This window comes from Oncorhynchus mykiss, chromosome 24 (genome assembly GCF_057628025.1).
Source record: "Oncorhynchus mykiss isolate SJ-2025 chromosome 24, ASM5762802v1, whole genome shotgun sequence".
Classification (NCBI taxonomy): domain Eukaryota; kingdom Metazoa; phylum Chordata; class Actinopteri; order Salmoniformes; family Salmonidae; genus Oncorhynchus; species Oncorhynchus mykiss.
The window spans coordinates 33544661-33562367 of NC_143045.1; the positions used below are offsets into that span (position 1 = coordinate 33544661).

Consider the following 17707-nt stretch of genomic DNA (forward strand, 5'->3'; position numbering starts at 1 on the left):
GGGAGGGGGGTGAGTGTGTGGATGGGAGGGGGGTGAGTGTGTGGTGGAGGGAAGGTGTGTGGATGGGTGGGGGTGAGTGTGTGGTGGAGGGAAGGTGTGTGGATGGGAGGGGGTGAGTGAGTGGTGGAGGGAAGGTGTGAGAGGATGGGAGGGGGGTGAGTGTGTGGTGGAGGGAAGGTGTGAGAGGATGGGAGGGGGGTGAGTGTGTGGATGGGAGGGGGGTGAGTGTGTGGTGGAGGGAAGGTGTGTGGATGGGAGGGGGTGAGTGTGTGGTGGAGGGAAGGTGTGTGGATGGGAGGGGGTGAGTGTGTGGTGGAGGGAAGGTGTGTGGATGGGAGGGGGTGAGTGTGTGGTGGAGGGAAGGTGTGTGGATGGGAGGGGGGTGAGTGTGTTTTTATTTCTGTTGCTGCTTGCTTTAATTGGTGAGAGTCTCTTTCCTCCCTCTCAGAGAAATACACAGTGACTCTGAGACTGGACCAGACACATCACAACACTGAGACTGTGTTCACCAGACTGGACCAGACACATCACAACACTGAGACTGTGTTCACCAGACTGGACAAGACACATCACAACACTGAGACTGTGTTCACCAGACTGGACCAGACACATCACAACACTGAGACTGTGTTCACCAGACTGGACAAGACACATCACAACACTGAGACTGTGTTCACCAGACTGGACCAGACACATCACAACACTGAGACTGTGTTCACCAGACTGGACCAGACACATCACAACACTGAGACTGTGTTCACCAGACTGGACAAGACACATCACAACACTGAGACTTTGTTCACCAGACTGGACCAGACACATCACAACACTGAGACTGTGTTCACCAGACTGGACCAGACACATCACAACACTGAGACTCTGTGTTCACCAGACTGGACCAGACACATCACAACACTGAGACTGGACCAGACACATCACAACACTGAGACTGTGTTCACCAGACTGGACCAGACACATCACAACACTGAGACTGTGTTCACCAGACTGGACCAGACACATCACAACACTGAGACTGTGTTCACCAGACTGGACAAGACACATCACAACACTGAGACTGTGTTAAACAGAATGGACCAGACACATCACAACACTGAGACTGTGTTAAACAGACTGGACCAGACACATCACAACACTGAGACTGTGTTAAACAGACTGGACCAGACACATCACAACACTGAGACTGTGTTAAACAGACTGGACCAGACACATCACTTCTCACTTCCCCCTTCTTTCTTCCCTCCTTTATTTCATCCTATCTCCTCTGCGTCTTCCCTCTCTTTTTTCCACACACACTCTCTCTCCTTTCCCTGCCTCGCTCGCTCTTTCCGTCTTTCTCTCTCTCCACCTGAGGGATCTCCTGTTCCTGAGTAAATAGTTGGGCTTGGCTAAGACTCCTACTACTGTCAGCAGCTCATATGTGTGTGTTGGGTTGACGTGTGTGTTGGGTTGACGTGTGTGTTGGGTTGACGTGTGTGTTGGGTTGAAGTGTGTGTTGGTCAGTGTGTGTGTGTTGATGTGTGTGTGTGTTGGGTTGATGGTGTGCGTGTGTTTGGTTGGGTTGATGTGTGCGTGTGTTTGGTTGATGTGTGCGTGTGTTGGGGTAATGTGTGCGTGTGTTGGGTTGATGTGTGTTGGGTTGAAGTGTGTGTTGGTCAGTGTGTGTGTGTTGATGTGTGTGTTTGGTTGGGTTGATGTGTGCGTGTGTTTGGTTGGGTTGATGTGTGCGTGTGTTGGGTTGATGTGTGTTGGGTTGATGTGTGCGTGTGTTGGGTTGATGTGTGCGTGTGTTGGGGTAATGTGTGCGTGTGTTGGGTTGATGTGTGTTGGGTTGATGTGTGTGTTGGGTTGATGTGTGTTGGGTTGATGTGTGCGTGTGTTGGGTTGATGTGTGTTGGGTTGATGTGTGTTGGGTTGATGTGTGCGTGTGTTGGGTTGATGTGTGTGTTGGGTTGATTTGTGCGTGTGTTGGGGTAATGTGTGTGTGTGTTGGGTTGATGTGTGTTGGGTTGATGTGTGTGTTGGGTTGATGTGTGTTGGGTTGATGTGTGCGTGTGTTGGGTTGATGTGTGCTGGGTTGATGTGTGCGTGTGTTGGGTTGATGTGTGTTGGGTTGATGTGTGCGTGTGTTGGGTTGATGTGTGTTGGGTTGATGTGTGCGTGTGTTGGGTTGATGTGTGTGTTGGGTTGATTTGTGCGTGTGTTGGGGTAATGTGTGTGTGTGTTGGGTTGATGTGTGTTGGGTTGATGTGTGTGTTGGGTTGATGTGTGCTGGGTTGATGTGTGCGTGTGTTGGGTTGGGTTGATGTGTGCGTGTGTTGGGTTGGGTTGATGGTGTGCGTGTGTTGGGTTGATGGTGTGCGTGTGTTGGGTTGATGTGTGCGTGTGTTGGGTTGGGTTGATGTGTGCGTGTGTTGGGTTGGGTTGATGGTGTGCGTGTGTTGGGTTGATGGTGTGCGTGTGTTGGGTTGATGTGTGCGTGTGTTGGGTTGGGTTGATGTGTGCGTGTGTTGGGTTGATGGTGTGCGTTTGTTGGGTTGATGTGTGTTGGGTTGATGGTGTGCGTGTGTTGGGTTGATGGTGTGCGTGTGTTGGGTTGATGTGTGCGTGTGTTGGGTTGGGTTGATGGTGTGCGTGTGTTGGGTTGATGTGTGTGTGTGTTGGGTTGATGGTGTGTGTGTGTTGGGTTGGGTTGATGGTGTGCGTGTGTTGGGTTGATGGTGTGCGTGTGTGTGTGTTGGGTTGGGTTGACGTGTGTGTTGGGTTGACATGTGTGTTGGGTTGAAGTGTGTGTTGGTCAGTGTGTGTGTGTTGATGTGTGTGTGTGTTGAGTTGATGTGTGTTTGGTTGATGGTGTGCGTGTGTTTGGTTGGGTTGATGTGTGCGTGTGTTGGGTTGATGTGTGCGTGTGTTGGGTTGATGTGTGTTGGGTTGATGTGTGTGTTGGGTTGATTTGTGCGTGTGTTGGGGTAATGTGTGCGTGTGTTGGGTTGATGTGTGTTGGGTTGATGTGTGTGTTGGGTTGATGTGTGCGTGTGTTTGGTTAGGTTGATGGTGTGCATGTGTTTGGTTGATGGTGTGCATGTGTTTGGTTGATGGTGTGCGTGTGTTGGGTTGGGTTGATGTGTGTGTGTGTGTGTGTTGGGTTGATGTGTGTGTGTGTGCTTGTGTTGGGTTGGGTTGATGGTGTGCGTGTGTTGGGTTGATGTGTGTGTGTGTTGGGTTGATGTGTGTTGGGTTGATGGTGTGCGTGTGTTGGGTTGATGTGTGTTGGGTTGATGGTGTGCGTGTGTTGGGTGTGGTTGACGTGTGTGTTGGGTTGACGTGTGTGTTGGGTTGACGTGTGTGTTGGGTTGACGTGTGTGTTGGGTTGACGTGTGTGTTGGGTTGACGTGTGTGTTGGGTTGACGTGTGTGTTGGTCAATGTGTGTGTGTTTGTCAATGTGTGTGTGTTGGGTTGATGTGTGCGTGTGTTGGGTTGATGGTGTGCATGTGTGTTGGGTTGATGCTGTGCGTGTGTGTTGGGTTGATGTGTGTGTTGGGTTTGTGTGTGTTGGGTTGACGTGTGTGTGTGTGTGTGTGTGTGTGTGTGTGTGTGTTGGGTTGATGTGTGTGTGTTGGGTTGACGTGTGTGTGTGTGTGTGTGTGTGTGTTGGGTTGATGTGTCTCCATACAGCTTGTGTGTGTGTGTGGACATCTGTGTTTGTGTAAAAGCTTATGTGTGTGTCTAGGGTTTGTAGTGGTAGGTGTATGTTGTGTGTGTGTGTTGCAGCACTAGCAGGGTTTCTGCAGGTCTTTGATAGACCATACCACATCAGACTCTAATTGGAAATTCAACCTGTGCAGCCGAGCTGAAATGTTCCCGAGTCAGCACCTAGCTTTGTTTTCATTAACGCACACACACAGAAATACACACACACTCCCGTCTCTCACCTTTGTTTTCAATAAGAAGGTGTTGGGGGACAAACAATCGTTATTCCTCTCCTCAAGCCATGTAATCAAGGAACGCAAAGCTCAATCTCTCCCTGGTGTACAGAACCCAGTAACCCTGCTTACACACACTCACATTCAGACACACACACACAGACAATCTCTCTCACACACACACACACACACACACACACACACACACACACACACACACACACATTCAGACACATGCACATTCAGACACATGCACACACACACATTCAGACACACACAAACGCACACACACACACACATTCAGACACATACACACATACAGTTGAAGTTGGAAGTTTACATACACCTTCGCCAAATACGTTTAAACTCAGTTTTTCACAATTCCTGACATTTAATCCTAGTAAAAATTCCCTGTCTCAGTTAGGATCAACACTTTATTTTAAGAATGTGAAATGTCAGAATAATAGTAGAGAGAATGATTTATTTGAGATTTTATTTATTTCATCACATTCCCAGAAGTTTACATACACTCAAATCACTTTTTGGTAGCATTGCCTTTAATATTTTTTAACTTGGGTCAAACGTTTCGGGTATTCCACAAGCTTTCCACAAGGTCCATTCCTCCTGACAGAGCTGGTGTTTCTGAGTCAGGTTTGTTGGCCTCCTTGCTCTTGCACGCTTTTTCAGTTCTGCCAACACATTTTCTATAGGATTGAGATCAGGGCTTTGTGATGGCAACTCCAATAACTTGACTTTGTTGTCCTTCATTTTGCCACAACTTTGGGTCATTGTCCATTTGGAAGACCCATTTGCGACCAAGCTTTAACTTCCTGACTGATGTCTTGAGATGTTCGTTCAATATATCCACATAATTTCTCTTCCTCATAATAACATCTATTTTGTGAAGTGCACCAGTCCCTCCTGCACCAAAGCACCCCCACACAATATGATACTGCCACCACTGTGCTTTACAGTTCAGTTGGGATGGTGTCCTTCGGCTTGCAAGCCTCCCCCTTTTTCCTCCAAACATAACGATGGTCATTATGGCCAAACTGTTCTATTCTTGTTTCATCATTGCAGAGGACATTTCTCCAAAAAGTACGAGATACTTTTGTACCTGTTCCCTCCAGCATCTGCACAAGGTCCTTTGCTGTTGTTCTGGGATTGATTTGCACTTTTCTCACCAAAGTACGTTAATCTCTAGGAGACAGAACGCGTCTCCTTCCTGAGCGGTATGACGGCTGCGTGGTCCCATGGTGTTTATACTTGCATACTATTGTATTGCTCCCAAGGATGAACCAGACTTGTGGTGGTCTACAATTTTTCTTCTTAGGTCTTGGCTGATTTCCCATGATGTCAAGCAAAGAGGCACCGAGTTTGAAGGTAGGCCTTGAAATACATCCAAAGGTACACCTCCAATTGACTCAAATGATGTCAATTAGCCTATCAGAAGCTTCTAAAGCCATGACATCATTTTCTGGAATTTTCGAAGCTGTTTAAAGGCACAGTCAACTTAGTGTATGTAAACTTCTGACCCAATGGAATTGTGATACAGTGAATTATAAATTAAATAATCTGTCTGTAAACAATTACATGTGTCATGCACGAAGTAGATGTCCCAACCGACTTATAGCTTGTTTCCAAGAAATGTGTAAAGTGGTTGAACATCGAGTTTTAACGACTCCAACCTAAGTGTATGTAAACTTCCGACTTCAACTGTAAATACATACATACATACACAGACACAAACTCACACACACATACAGACAGACACACACACACACATACAAACACACACACATACAAACACACACACACACACACACACACACACACACACACACACACACACACACACACACACACAGAGACACACATACAGACACACACATTCAGACACAGACACACACATACACACACACACACACACACACACACAGAGACACACATACAGACACACACATTCAGACACAGACACACACATACAAACACACACACACACATACAAACACACACACACACACACACACACACACACAGAGACACACATACAGACACACACATAGACACACATGCACAATCAAACACACACAGACAGACAGACAGACACAATTTCCACCTGCACACACGTGTTCACAAACACGCATCTATACACACACACTATTCATTTTCTCTGGAGTGTTGGAGTGGCATACAAATTCTGTTTGGAGCGCTCTCTCAGAGCCAGTATCACAGCAGAGTTCCACACCACTGCCTTTCATAGATTACACCGCTTCTCCTAGAACACTGACACCCCTACACACACACCCCTACACACACACACACACACACACACAAACTCACGTCCCCTGCCCTGTTATGCAGCATTAGGACAGTATAGGGTCTGTCAGCTCGTTAAGAACATCAATCTGTGGAGCATAGAGCGTCTCAACCGCCACGTCCGTCCAGGTACGCAGGACGCCAGGAGATGTCTTCAAAACTCTCCACTAGGGGCAGCGGTGGGCGCTATTACCGTCAAGTAGGCTTGCGGCTTGCTAGGGTGTTGAGGACGGGGATAGCTGTTGGAAGCCGCAAGGTCCAGCTCTGAGGGTCCTGTGTTCAATCCCCCACACACACACACACACACACACACCCCTCTCTCTCTTCTCTGTTCTTCCCATATTCCTTATTATTTTTATGTATTCCTGGTCTGGTCCGGCAGCTGAAAATACCTCAGTGCTAGAAAATATATACTTTATATACAGTTAAAGCACCAAACCTGCTAATCAATTGAACCACTTAAATGAAACTATAATCAAGATTAATTTATATTGAACAATTAGTGTCTTGATTATCCATGTCATTGAGATTCCCACCCACCTTCCAGCCTCCCCGCTCTATTCTCCCCATCCCCTTCACTTTCAGTTAAATTAATTTACATTCACTTAGTTGAAATAAAACATTGTTGTCAAGACTGTTAATTCAAAGGTATTAACTGTGAATACAAATTGCAATCAGCAATCAATGATGTTCTTCCCCCCTTTCTCTCCCTCTCTCTCCCTTCTTTCCCTCCCTCTCTCTCTCTCTCTCTCTCTCTCTCTCTCTCTCCCTCCGTCCTTCTCTCCCTCTCCCCCCTCCCCCCTCTCTCTCTCCCTCCTTCTCTCCCTCCCCCCTTCTCTCTCTCCCTCCCCCTCCTTCCCTTCTCTCCCCCCCTCTCTCCCTCCTCCCCCTCTCTCTCTCCTTCCTTCCTTCCCTCTCTCTCTCTCTCCTTCCCCCTTCTCTCCCTCCCCTCTCTCCCCCTCTCTCTCCCTCCCACCCCCCTCTCTCTCTCTCTCTCCCTCCCACCCCCCTCTCTCTCTCTCTCTGTCCCTCTCTCTCTCTCTCTCTCTCTCTCTTCCCTCCACCCCCCCCCCCCCCCCCCCCCTCTTCATAGTTGACCTGGACCGTCTGTATGATGACGTGAAGCACTACAGCTGTACACCTCGGAACTACTCTGTCAACCTGAGGGAGGAGCTGAGGGCCACCAACGCCGTGTTCTTCCCACGATGCCTACTAGTGCAGCGCTGTGGGGGGAACTGTGCATGTGGTACAGACAACTGGAACGGCTGTACCTGCAGCCCGGCCAAGACCAGTGACAAACTACACGAGGTACACACACCATGCCCTGTTATGTAGCACTAGGAATGGCTGTGGTACGGCTGTACCTGTACCTGCAGCTGCGCCTGTACCCGTAGCCGTACCTGCAGCTGTGCCTGCACCTGTACCCATAGCCGTACCTGCAGCTGTGCCTGCACCTGTACCCGTAGCCGTACTTGCAGCTGTGCCTGCACCTGTACCCTTAGCCGTACCTGCAGCTGTGCCTGCACCTGTACCTGCAGCCGTGCCTGCGCCTGTACCCGTAGCCGTACCTGCAGCTGTGCCTGCGCCTGTACCCGTAGCCGTACCTGCAGCTGTGCCTGCACCTGTACCCTTAGCCGTACCTGCAGCTGTGCCTGCACCTGTACCTGCAGCCGTGCCTGCGCCTGTACCCGTAGCCGTACCTGCAGCTGTGCCTGCACCTGTGCCCATAGCCGTACCTGGAGCCCGGCCAAGACCAGTGACAAACTACACACACCATGCCCTGTTATGTAGCATTAGGAATGGCTGTGGTACGGCTGTACCTGTACCTGCAGCCGTACCTGTAGCCGTACCTGCAGCCGTACCTGCAGCCGTACCTGTAGCCGTACCTGTAGCTGTACCTGCAGCTGTACCTGTACCTGTAGCCGTACCTGTAGCCGTACCTGTACCTGCAGCCGTACCTGTACCTGTAGCCGTACCTGCAGCTGTACCCGTACCTGTAACCGTACCTGTAGCTGTGCCTGCAGCTGTACCTGTACCTGTAGCCGTACCTGTAGCCGTACCTGTACCTGCAGCCGTACCTGTACCTGTAACCGTACCTGCAGCTGTACCCGTACCTGTAACCGTACCTGCAGCCGTACCCGTACCTGTAGCCGTACCTGTACCTGTAGCCGTACCTGCAGCTGTACCTGTACCTGCAGCTGTACCCGTACCTGTAGCCGTACCTGCAGCTGTGCCTGCAGCTGTACCTGCAGCTGTACCCGTACCTGCAGCCGTACCCGTACCTGTAGCCGTACCTGCAGTTGTGACTGCACCTGTACCTGCAGCTGTACCCGTACCTGTAGCCGTACCTGCAGCTGTACCTGTACCTGCAGCTGTGCCCGTACCCGTACCTGTAGCCGTACCTGCAGCTGTACCCGTACCTGCAGCCGTACCTGTAACCGTACCTGCAGCTGTACCCGTACCTGCAGCCGTACCTGTAGCCGTACCTGCAGCTGTGCCCGTACCTGTAGCCGTACCTGCAGTTGTGACTGCACCTGCACCTGCAGCTGTACCTGCACCTGTACCTGCAGCTGAACCTGTAGCTGTACCTGCACCTGTACCTGCAGCTGTACCTGCACATGCAGCTGTACCTGCACCTTCACATGTACCTGCAGCTGTACCTGCACCTGCACCTGTACCTGTACCTGCAGCTGTACCTGCAGCTGTACCTGCAGCTGTACCTGTAGCCGTACCTGTAGCCGTACCTGTAGCTGTACCTGCAGCCGTACCTGTACCTGTAGCCGTACCTGCAGCTCAACCTGTACCTGCAGTTGTACCCGTACCTGCAGCCGTACCCGTACCTGTAGCCGTACCTGCAGTTGTGACTGTACCTGCAGCTGTACCTGCAGCTGTACCTGTACCTGCAGCTATACCTGCAGCTATACCTGCCTCTGTACCTGCAGCTGTACCTGCAGCTGTACCTGCAGCTGTACCTGCACCTGCAGCTGTGCCTGTACCTGTACCTGCAGCTGTGCCTCTACCTGTACCTGCAGCTGTGCCTGCACCTGTACCTGCAGCTGTGCCTGTACCTGATGCTGTGCCTGTACCTGTACCTGCAGCTGTGCCTGCATCTGTACCTGCAGCTGTGCCTGCACCTGTACCTGCAGATATACCTGTAACTGTAGCTGTGCCTGCACCTGTACCTGCAGCTATACCTGTACTTGCAGCTGTGCCTGCACCTGCAGCTGTGCCTGTACCTGTACCTGCAGCTATACCTGTACCTGCAGCTGTGCCTGCACCTGTACTTGCAGCTGTGCCTGCACCTGCAGCTGTGCCTGTACCTGTACCTGCAGCTGTGCCTGCACCTGTACTTGCAGCTGTGCCTGCACCTGCAGCTGTGCCTGTACCTGTACCTGTACCTGCACCTGTACCTGCAGCTGTACCTGCACCTGTACCTGTACCTGCAGCTGTGCCTTTACCTGCAGCTATACCTGTACCTGCAGCTGTGCCTGTACCTGCAGCTGTGCCTGTACCTGCAGCTGTGCCTGCACCTGTACCTGCAGCTGTACCTGTATTTGTACATGCAGCTGTACCTGCAGCTGTACCTGTAGCTGTACCTGTACTTGTACCTGCACCAGCACCTGTACCTGCAGCTGTGCATGCACCTGTACCTGCAGCTATGCCTGTACCTGCAGCTGTGCCTGTACCTGCAGCTGTGCCTGTACCTGCAGCTGTGCCTGTACCTGTACCTGCAGCTGTGCCTGTACCTGTACCTGCAGCTGTGCCTGTACCTGTACCTGCAGCTGTGCGTGCATCTGTACCTGCAGCTGTGCCTGCACCTGTACCTGCAGATATACCTGTACCTGCAGCTGTGCCTGCATCTGTACCTGCAGCTGTGCCTGTACCTGTACCTGCAGCTGTGCCTCTACCTGTACCTGCAGCTGTGCCTGCACCTGTACCTGCAGCTGTGCCTGTACACACTATACAGACACTCTACACACTGTACAGGCACAATCTACACACTGTACAGACACACTCTACACACTGTACAGACACACTCTATACACTGTACAGACACTCTACACACTGTACAGACACTCTACACACTGTACAGACACACTCTACACACTGTACAGACACACTCTACACACTGTACAGACACACTGTACACACTGTACAGACACACTACACACTGTACAGACACAAGGGTACACACTGTACACACTGTACAGACACACTCACTGTACAGACACTCTACACACTGTACAGACACACTGTACACACTGTACAGACACACTGTACAGCCATACTCACTGTACAGACACAACACTCTACACACTGTACACACTGTACAGACACAACACTCTTCACACTGTACAGACACACTCTACACACTGTACAGACACACTGTACAGACACACTGTACAGACACACTGTACAGACACACTGTACAGCCATACTCACTGTACAGACACAACACTCTACACACTGTACCGACACACTGTACACACTGTACAGACAACACTCTACACACTGTACAGACACACTCTACACACTGTACAGACACACTCTACACACTGTACAGACACACTCTACACACTGTACAGACACACTGTACACACTGTACAGACACACTGTACAGCCATACTCACTGTACAGACACACTGTACTCACTGTACAGACACAACACTCTACACACTGTACCGACACACTGTACACACTGTACAGACACAACACTCTACACACTGTACAGACACACTCTACACACTGTACAGACACACTCTACACACTGTACAGACACACTCTACACACTGTACAGACACACTCTACACACTGTACAGACACACTGTACACACTGTACAGACACACTGTACAGCCATACTCACTGTACAGACACACTGTACTCACTGTACAGACACAACACTCTACACACTGTACCGACACACTGTACACACTGTACAGACACAACGCTCTACACACTGTACAGACACACTCTACACACTGTACAGACACACTCTACACACTGTACAGACACACTCTACACACTGTACAGACACGCTGTACACACTGTACAGACACACTGTACAGCCATACTCACTGTACAGACACACTGTACTCACTGTACAGACACAACACTCTACACACTGTACAGACACACTCTACACACTGTACAGACACACTCTACACACTGTACAGACACACTCTACACACTGTAAAGACACACTCTACACACTGTACAGACACACTCTACACACTGTACAGACACACTCTACACACTGTACAGACACACTGTACACACATGTATCAGGCCCACTGACACTGAACACTGCAGCCTCCCGGCTACAGTATAATCCCAGAGAGAGGGAGAGCGACTGTGGGCCTAGCACTGCATCAACAATCAGACAGCACTGCAGCACCAGTCTTTCTCTCCCTCCTTTACACCTCTTCTGTCTTCTCTCTCCATTCTGTCATGGACACGTTGTCTGGAAGCATCTGCCTCTTTATGCTGCTTCTCTGGTTATGCTGCAGGAATCCAGTTTGGGGTGTGACGGTGTGTGTCTGTGTGCCGAGGTGTGTCTGTGTGCCGGTGTGTGTCTGTGTGCCTGTGTGTGTCTGCGTGCCGGGGTGTGTCTGCGTGCCGGGGTGTGCCGTGGTGTGTGTGTGCCGTGGTGTGTCTGTGTGCCGGGGTGTGTCTGTGTGCCGGGGTGTGTGTCTGCGTGCCGGGGTGTGTCTGCGTGCCGGGGTGTGTCTGTGTGCCGGGGTGTGTCTGAGCGCCGTGGTGTGTCTGTATGACTGTGTGTGTGTGCCGGGGTGTGTCTGTATGACTGTGTGCGTGTGTGTGTGTGCCGGGGTGTGTCTGTATGACTGTGTGTGTGTGTGTCTGCGCCGGGGTGTGTTTGTATGACTGTGTGTGTGTGCCGGGGTGTGTCTGTATGACTGTGTGTGTGTGTGCCGGGGTGTGTCTGTATGACTGTGTGTGTGTGTGCCGGGGTGTGTCTGTATGACTGTGTGTGTGTGTGTGTGTGCCGGGGTGTGTCTGTATGACTGTGTGCGTGTGTGTGTGTGCCGGGGTGTGTCTGTATGACTGTGTGTGTGTGTGTGTGTGTGCCGGGGTGTGTCTGTATGACTGTGTGTGTCTGTGTGCCGGGGTGTGTCTGTATGACTGTGTGCGTGTGTGTGTGTGCCGGGGTGTGTCTGTCTGACTGTGTGTTGGTGTCTGTCTGACTGTGTGTTGGTGTCTGTCTGACTGTGTGTGTGTCTGTATGACTGTGTGTTGGTGTCTGTATGACTGTGTGTTGGTGTCTGTATGACTGTGTGTTGGTGTCTGTATGACTGTGTGTTGGTGTCTGTCTGACTGTGTGTTGGTGTCTGTCTGACTGTGTGTTGGTGTCTGTCTGACTGTGTGTGTGTCTGTATGACTGTGTGTTGGTGTCTGTCTGACTGTGTGTTGGTGTCTGTCTGACTGTGTGTTGGTGTCTGTCTGACTGTGTGTTGGTGTCTGTATGACTGTGTGTTGGTGTCTGTCTGACTGTGTGTTGGTGTCTGTCTGACTGTGTGTTGGTGTCTGTATGACTGTGTGTTGGTGTCTGTATGACTGTGTGTTGGTGTCTGTAGCTTCCCTTTAACACATTGCCAGAATAAGATCACTGTACACAAGGTCTGCTTTACCTCAAATCAAATGTCACCTACACATGGTTAGCAGATGTTAATGCGAGTGTAGCGAAATGTTTGTGCTTCTAGTTCCGACCGTGCAGTAATATCTAACAATTTCACAACAACTACCTTATACACATAAATGTAAGGAATGAATAAGAATATGTTAATATAAATATATGGATGAGCGATGGCCGTGCAGCATAGGCAAGATGCAGTAGATGGTATAGAATACAGTATATACATATGAGATGTCTAATGTAAGATATGTAAACATTATTAAAGTGGTGTAATTTAAGGTCACTATTGATACCTCTATTAAGTCCATTTATTGAAGTGACTAGAGATTTGAGTCTGTATGTTGGCAGCAGCCTCTCTATGTTAGTGATGGTTGTTTAACAGTCTGATGGCCTTAGTCGGTTGCTGGCTCGCCTCTAACCGCTAGGATTAAGTGCCCTCCTCCTGTGTATGTGTGTGTGAGAGAACAGACTGTGAATACAGCTGTTATGGGGTTTGATACAGGAGGGAGGACAGGGGTTAACTATTGGTCAAGATGGCAGCAAGCCAACAAGCATCTCATTGTTTTCCATCCAAGTCATTTTCTCTGTCCTCTCCCTTTCTCCTGTCCTGTCCTTGCCTTCTCCCCGACCTCTCTCTCTCTCTCCTTCTCTTTCTTTCCCTCTTCCCCACTCACTATTCCTCCCCCTCTCCTCTCTAGGTGTTGAAGTATGCTCCTGAGGTGGGAGGTTTTTCGCGGCGTCGGACAGCTCGTGTCCGCTGGGTCCTAGAGGAGGTCCATCTCATGCACCACGAGCGCTGTGACTGTGTTTGTCCCTCCAGACCACCCCGTTGAGAGACAATGGGACAGGGGGAACCAGCTCTGGGATTAACTGCTGTTTATATCTCCATATCTCTCTTTGTAGCGCTCCCCTGCCATCCATCCCCATAGCAACCTGTGACAAACCTAGTCACCAACATCCATCCATCATCCATCCACATACCAACATGTGACAAACCTAGTCACCAACATCCATCTATCAATGACATACCAACCTGTGACAAACCTAGTCACCAACATCCATCCATCATCCACATACCAACCTGTCACAAACCTAGTCACCAACATCCATCCACATACCAACATGTTACAAACCTAGTCACCAACATCCATCCATCATCCACATACCAACCTGTGACAAACCTAGTCACCAACATCCATCCATCATCCACATACCAACCTGTGACAAACCTAGTCACCAACATCCATCCATCATCCACATACCAACATGTTACAAACCTAGTCACCAACATCCATCCATCATCCACATACCAACATGTTACAAACCTAGTCACCAACATCCATCCATCATCCACATACCAACATGTTACAAACCTAGTCACCAACATCCATCCATCATCCACATACCAACCTGTGACAAACCTAGTCACCAACATCCATCCGTCCACATACCAACATGTTACAAACCTAGTCACCAACATCCATCCATCATCCACATACCAACCTGTGACAAACCTAGTCACCAACATCCATCCGTCCACATACCAACCTGTGACAAACCTAGTCACCAACATCCATCCGTCCACATACCAACATGTTACAAACCTAGTAACCAACATCCATCCATCAATGACATAACAACATGTGACAAACCTAGTCACCAACATCCATCCATCAATGACATACCAACCTGTGACAAACCTAGTCACCAACATCCATCCATCAATGACATACCAACCTGATACAAACCTAGTCACCAACATACATCCATCATCCACATACCAACATGTTACAAACCTAGTCACCAACATCCATCCACATACCAACCTGATACAAACCCTCAGTAGTCACCAACATCCATCCGTCCAGATACCAACCTGATACAAACCTAGTCACCAACATCCATCCGTCCAGATACCAACCTGATACAAACCTAGTCACCAACATCCATCCACATACCAACCTGATACAAACCCTCAGTAGTCACCAACATCCATCCGTCCAGATACCAACCTGATACAAACCTAGTCACCAACATCCATCCGTCCAGATACCAACCTGATACAAACCTAGTCACCAACATCCATCCACATACCAACCTGATACAAACCTAGTCACCAACATCCATCCGTCCACATACCAACCTGATACAAACCTAGTCACCAACATCCATCCGTCCACATACCAACCTGATACAAACCTAGTCACCAACATCCATCCGTCCACATACCAACCTGATACAAACCTAGTCACCAACATCCATCCGTCCAGATACCAACCTGATACAAACCTAGCCACCAACATCCATCCGTCCAGATACCAACCTGATACAAACCTAGCCACCAACATCCATGCACCCCCCCCCCCCCCCCCCCCCCAAACCCTGGTCCTGCCAACCCCAACAGTGTCCTGCTGCCACCCAGCAAAAACCCAAATTTACCCCACCCTCTCCACTATCAGCTCATGACCACCCCGTCATCGTCCAAGCCCCCAACATTCCTTGTCCACTGGGGTATTGATGAGGGGCTGTTAAGGACATGACACCTTTAAGTGTGTGTTCATACAGTATCCAAGCCTGTGTTATTTTCTATATTCATGTTAGAATGTCCTTTTTTTTTTAAGCTCTTCCTGCAACTGTTTTTCTCTGTACAATCATTGTGAAATGAGTTTCAGGGAAGGAAGAGAGAGAGAGAGGGAGAGACAGAACCACACAAACAATCTTAGAATGACCACAAACCACACACACACACATATCCCCCCCGAGCAGACCCAAGGTCTCCACTCCTCCCTAAAGACAACATTCTTATTTATTTTAAATTCTTTGCTGTTTCTTTTCCTTTTTGCGTGAAGTTCTGCTTCGTGGTGTGTTGTTCTATTTCTCCTCCTTCATTCATCAGATGAAGGGATACAGAGACAGTTAAAAACATTGTTTTTATACCTTTCCACAGATATTACCCCCCTCTCCTTCCCTAAATCACTCCGGCAGATCAGCGGAATGACTTTGGAACGTTCCTCCCGACGTTCCAATCATACCAACAGCCAACCCCAGAAATGTTGCTAACCAGAATTGTACACCCCATACAAAATAGGGAGAGGGTTGAGGATGTGGTAGGAATTTGTGTAATGTTTTATATCTGCAATATTTGCAGACGTGGTGCCCTGTGCCTGTACTGTACTATCCTGTGGTTAGATCTCTTTCTGTTTGGACCTGGTTCTTCAAACAATTCATCCCCAAACATAATCCACAGTCATCACTATATAATCTTCTGCATTATAGGTGTGTATGTGTGTTTATTTGAGGGAAAGAATGTGTATCTGTTGCACTGTCTGTGATCTCGTGTGTGTGTGTGTGTGCGCGCGCACGAGACGGTGCATCAAAGATCTTAAAACATTCTCAGATCGGTCACTGCCTCCACGTGATAAAGAAACAACAAAAGATCTTCCTGCAACCCCTCTAGGCTTCATAATGGTCATTCCACTGGGGGAGCTGGCCTCATTACCAACCATCAACTCCTCTGTCCATACAGACCGAAGCTCTATTAACAACAATTAAAACACAAAGCAAGGCACTGAGAGATGGAGGGGCAGAATTAGTTTTATTAAGGCTGTGATTTAAACATTAGGGCAAGCAGAATTAAACCGTTAGCTGTTGAGAGGTGTGTGTGTGAGTCACAGGTATCGGCTGGCTGAAGAGTGATCTGAAACGCAGAGCCTCTTAGTGGAGGAACATGCCCTGGGGAAGGACGATGTGCGTGTGACAGTATGGCTCCAAGAGATTAGAGACAGATGACTGTATTTTTACACTGTCTAAGTCCTGTCTCTCTCTCTTTCCATGTATTCCAAAATGGCCCCTTTTACTTCCAGAGTTCTTTGTTTGATGTCCTGATTCCTTCTGTGACTGTTGTCATTGTGTACGTCAGTGTCCCTGGAGACTGAGCACAATATATAATACATACATAGCATAGTCTCTCCTTCACCTAATGCTGCAGTCTCTGCCAAATGTATTTATTCAGTTAGGTGTGTGTGTGTGTGTGTGTGTGTGTGTGTGTGTGTGTGTGTGTGTGTGTGTGTGTGTGTGTGTGTGTGTGTGTGTGTGTGTGTGTGTGTGTGTGTGTGTGTGTGTGTGTACACTTCCTCTGGCAGTGCCAGTTTTATCAGCACATTCCTTGACCTCGGCTTCTAAGTGACATTCCATTCTGTTTTTTTTGTTCAAATAACCAGTTTGTTCATTCCGTTGTTTTGAATGTTTATAATGCAACCTTCAAGAAGAACTGCAGAAAGGTTATCTAAACAAATCTGTCGGCACCTGACTGCCTTGGTTTGATCCCTGACACAGCAGTTTAGCTTTAGTGATTAATTTATTGTGTTTGTTTTTTTTTTATTAAAGATATCCACTGGTTGTGTTTTGATGAAGTTTTTTTGCACATAAATGTTTCTGAATGTAGACCTTTTCTCTGTAAAATGCAGCGAGGGGGGGGGGGGGGGGGGTTATTCCCGACACAAACCATCCTCATAACACAGATCAACACATGTTGATCTGAAAGAATCAGGCTGCTGATTAGCATCAGAATATCTACAGCTTTACCTCTGACAGGTGCAGTTTCTGACACATTGTTTACAACCTCCTTATGTGTGTTCAACTCCACTTCAGGAGATAAATTCAAATGATTTTCTATGTGGACTTTTCCATTCATGACTGGTTGATAACGGACCTGAACCCAACACGGACCTTGGAGTAGAAGCGTTGTGTGTGTAAACACCCCTGAGATTCTTTCACTTATCCACCTTTATTTC

General features: G+C 48.9%; 1 protein-coding gene across 1 annotated transcript in view; it reads left to right on the forward strand.

Annotated features, from left to right (window-relative positions):
• pdgfd (platelet derived growth factor d) overlaps positions 1-17312 on the forward strand; it is an 87612-nt gene extending 70300 nt beyond the window's left edge. The window contains exons 6-7 of the mRNA XM_036961524.2: positions 7355-7569; positions 13613-17312. Of these exons, the coding sequence (XP_036817419.1) occupies positions 7355-7569; positions 13613-13747 (350 nt within the window). The 3' untranslated portion in view covers positions 13748-17312. The remainder of the gene's footprint in view (positions 1-7354; positions 7570-13612) is intronic.
• The last annotated feature ends 395 nt before the right edge of the window (positions 17313-17707 follow it).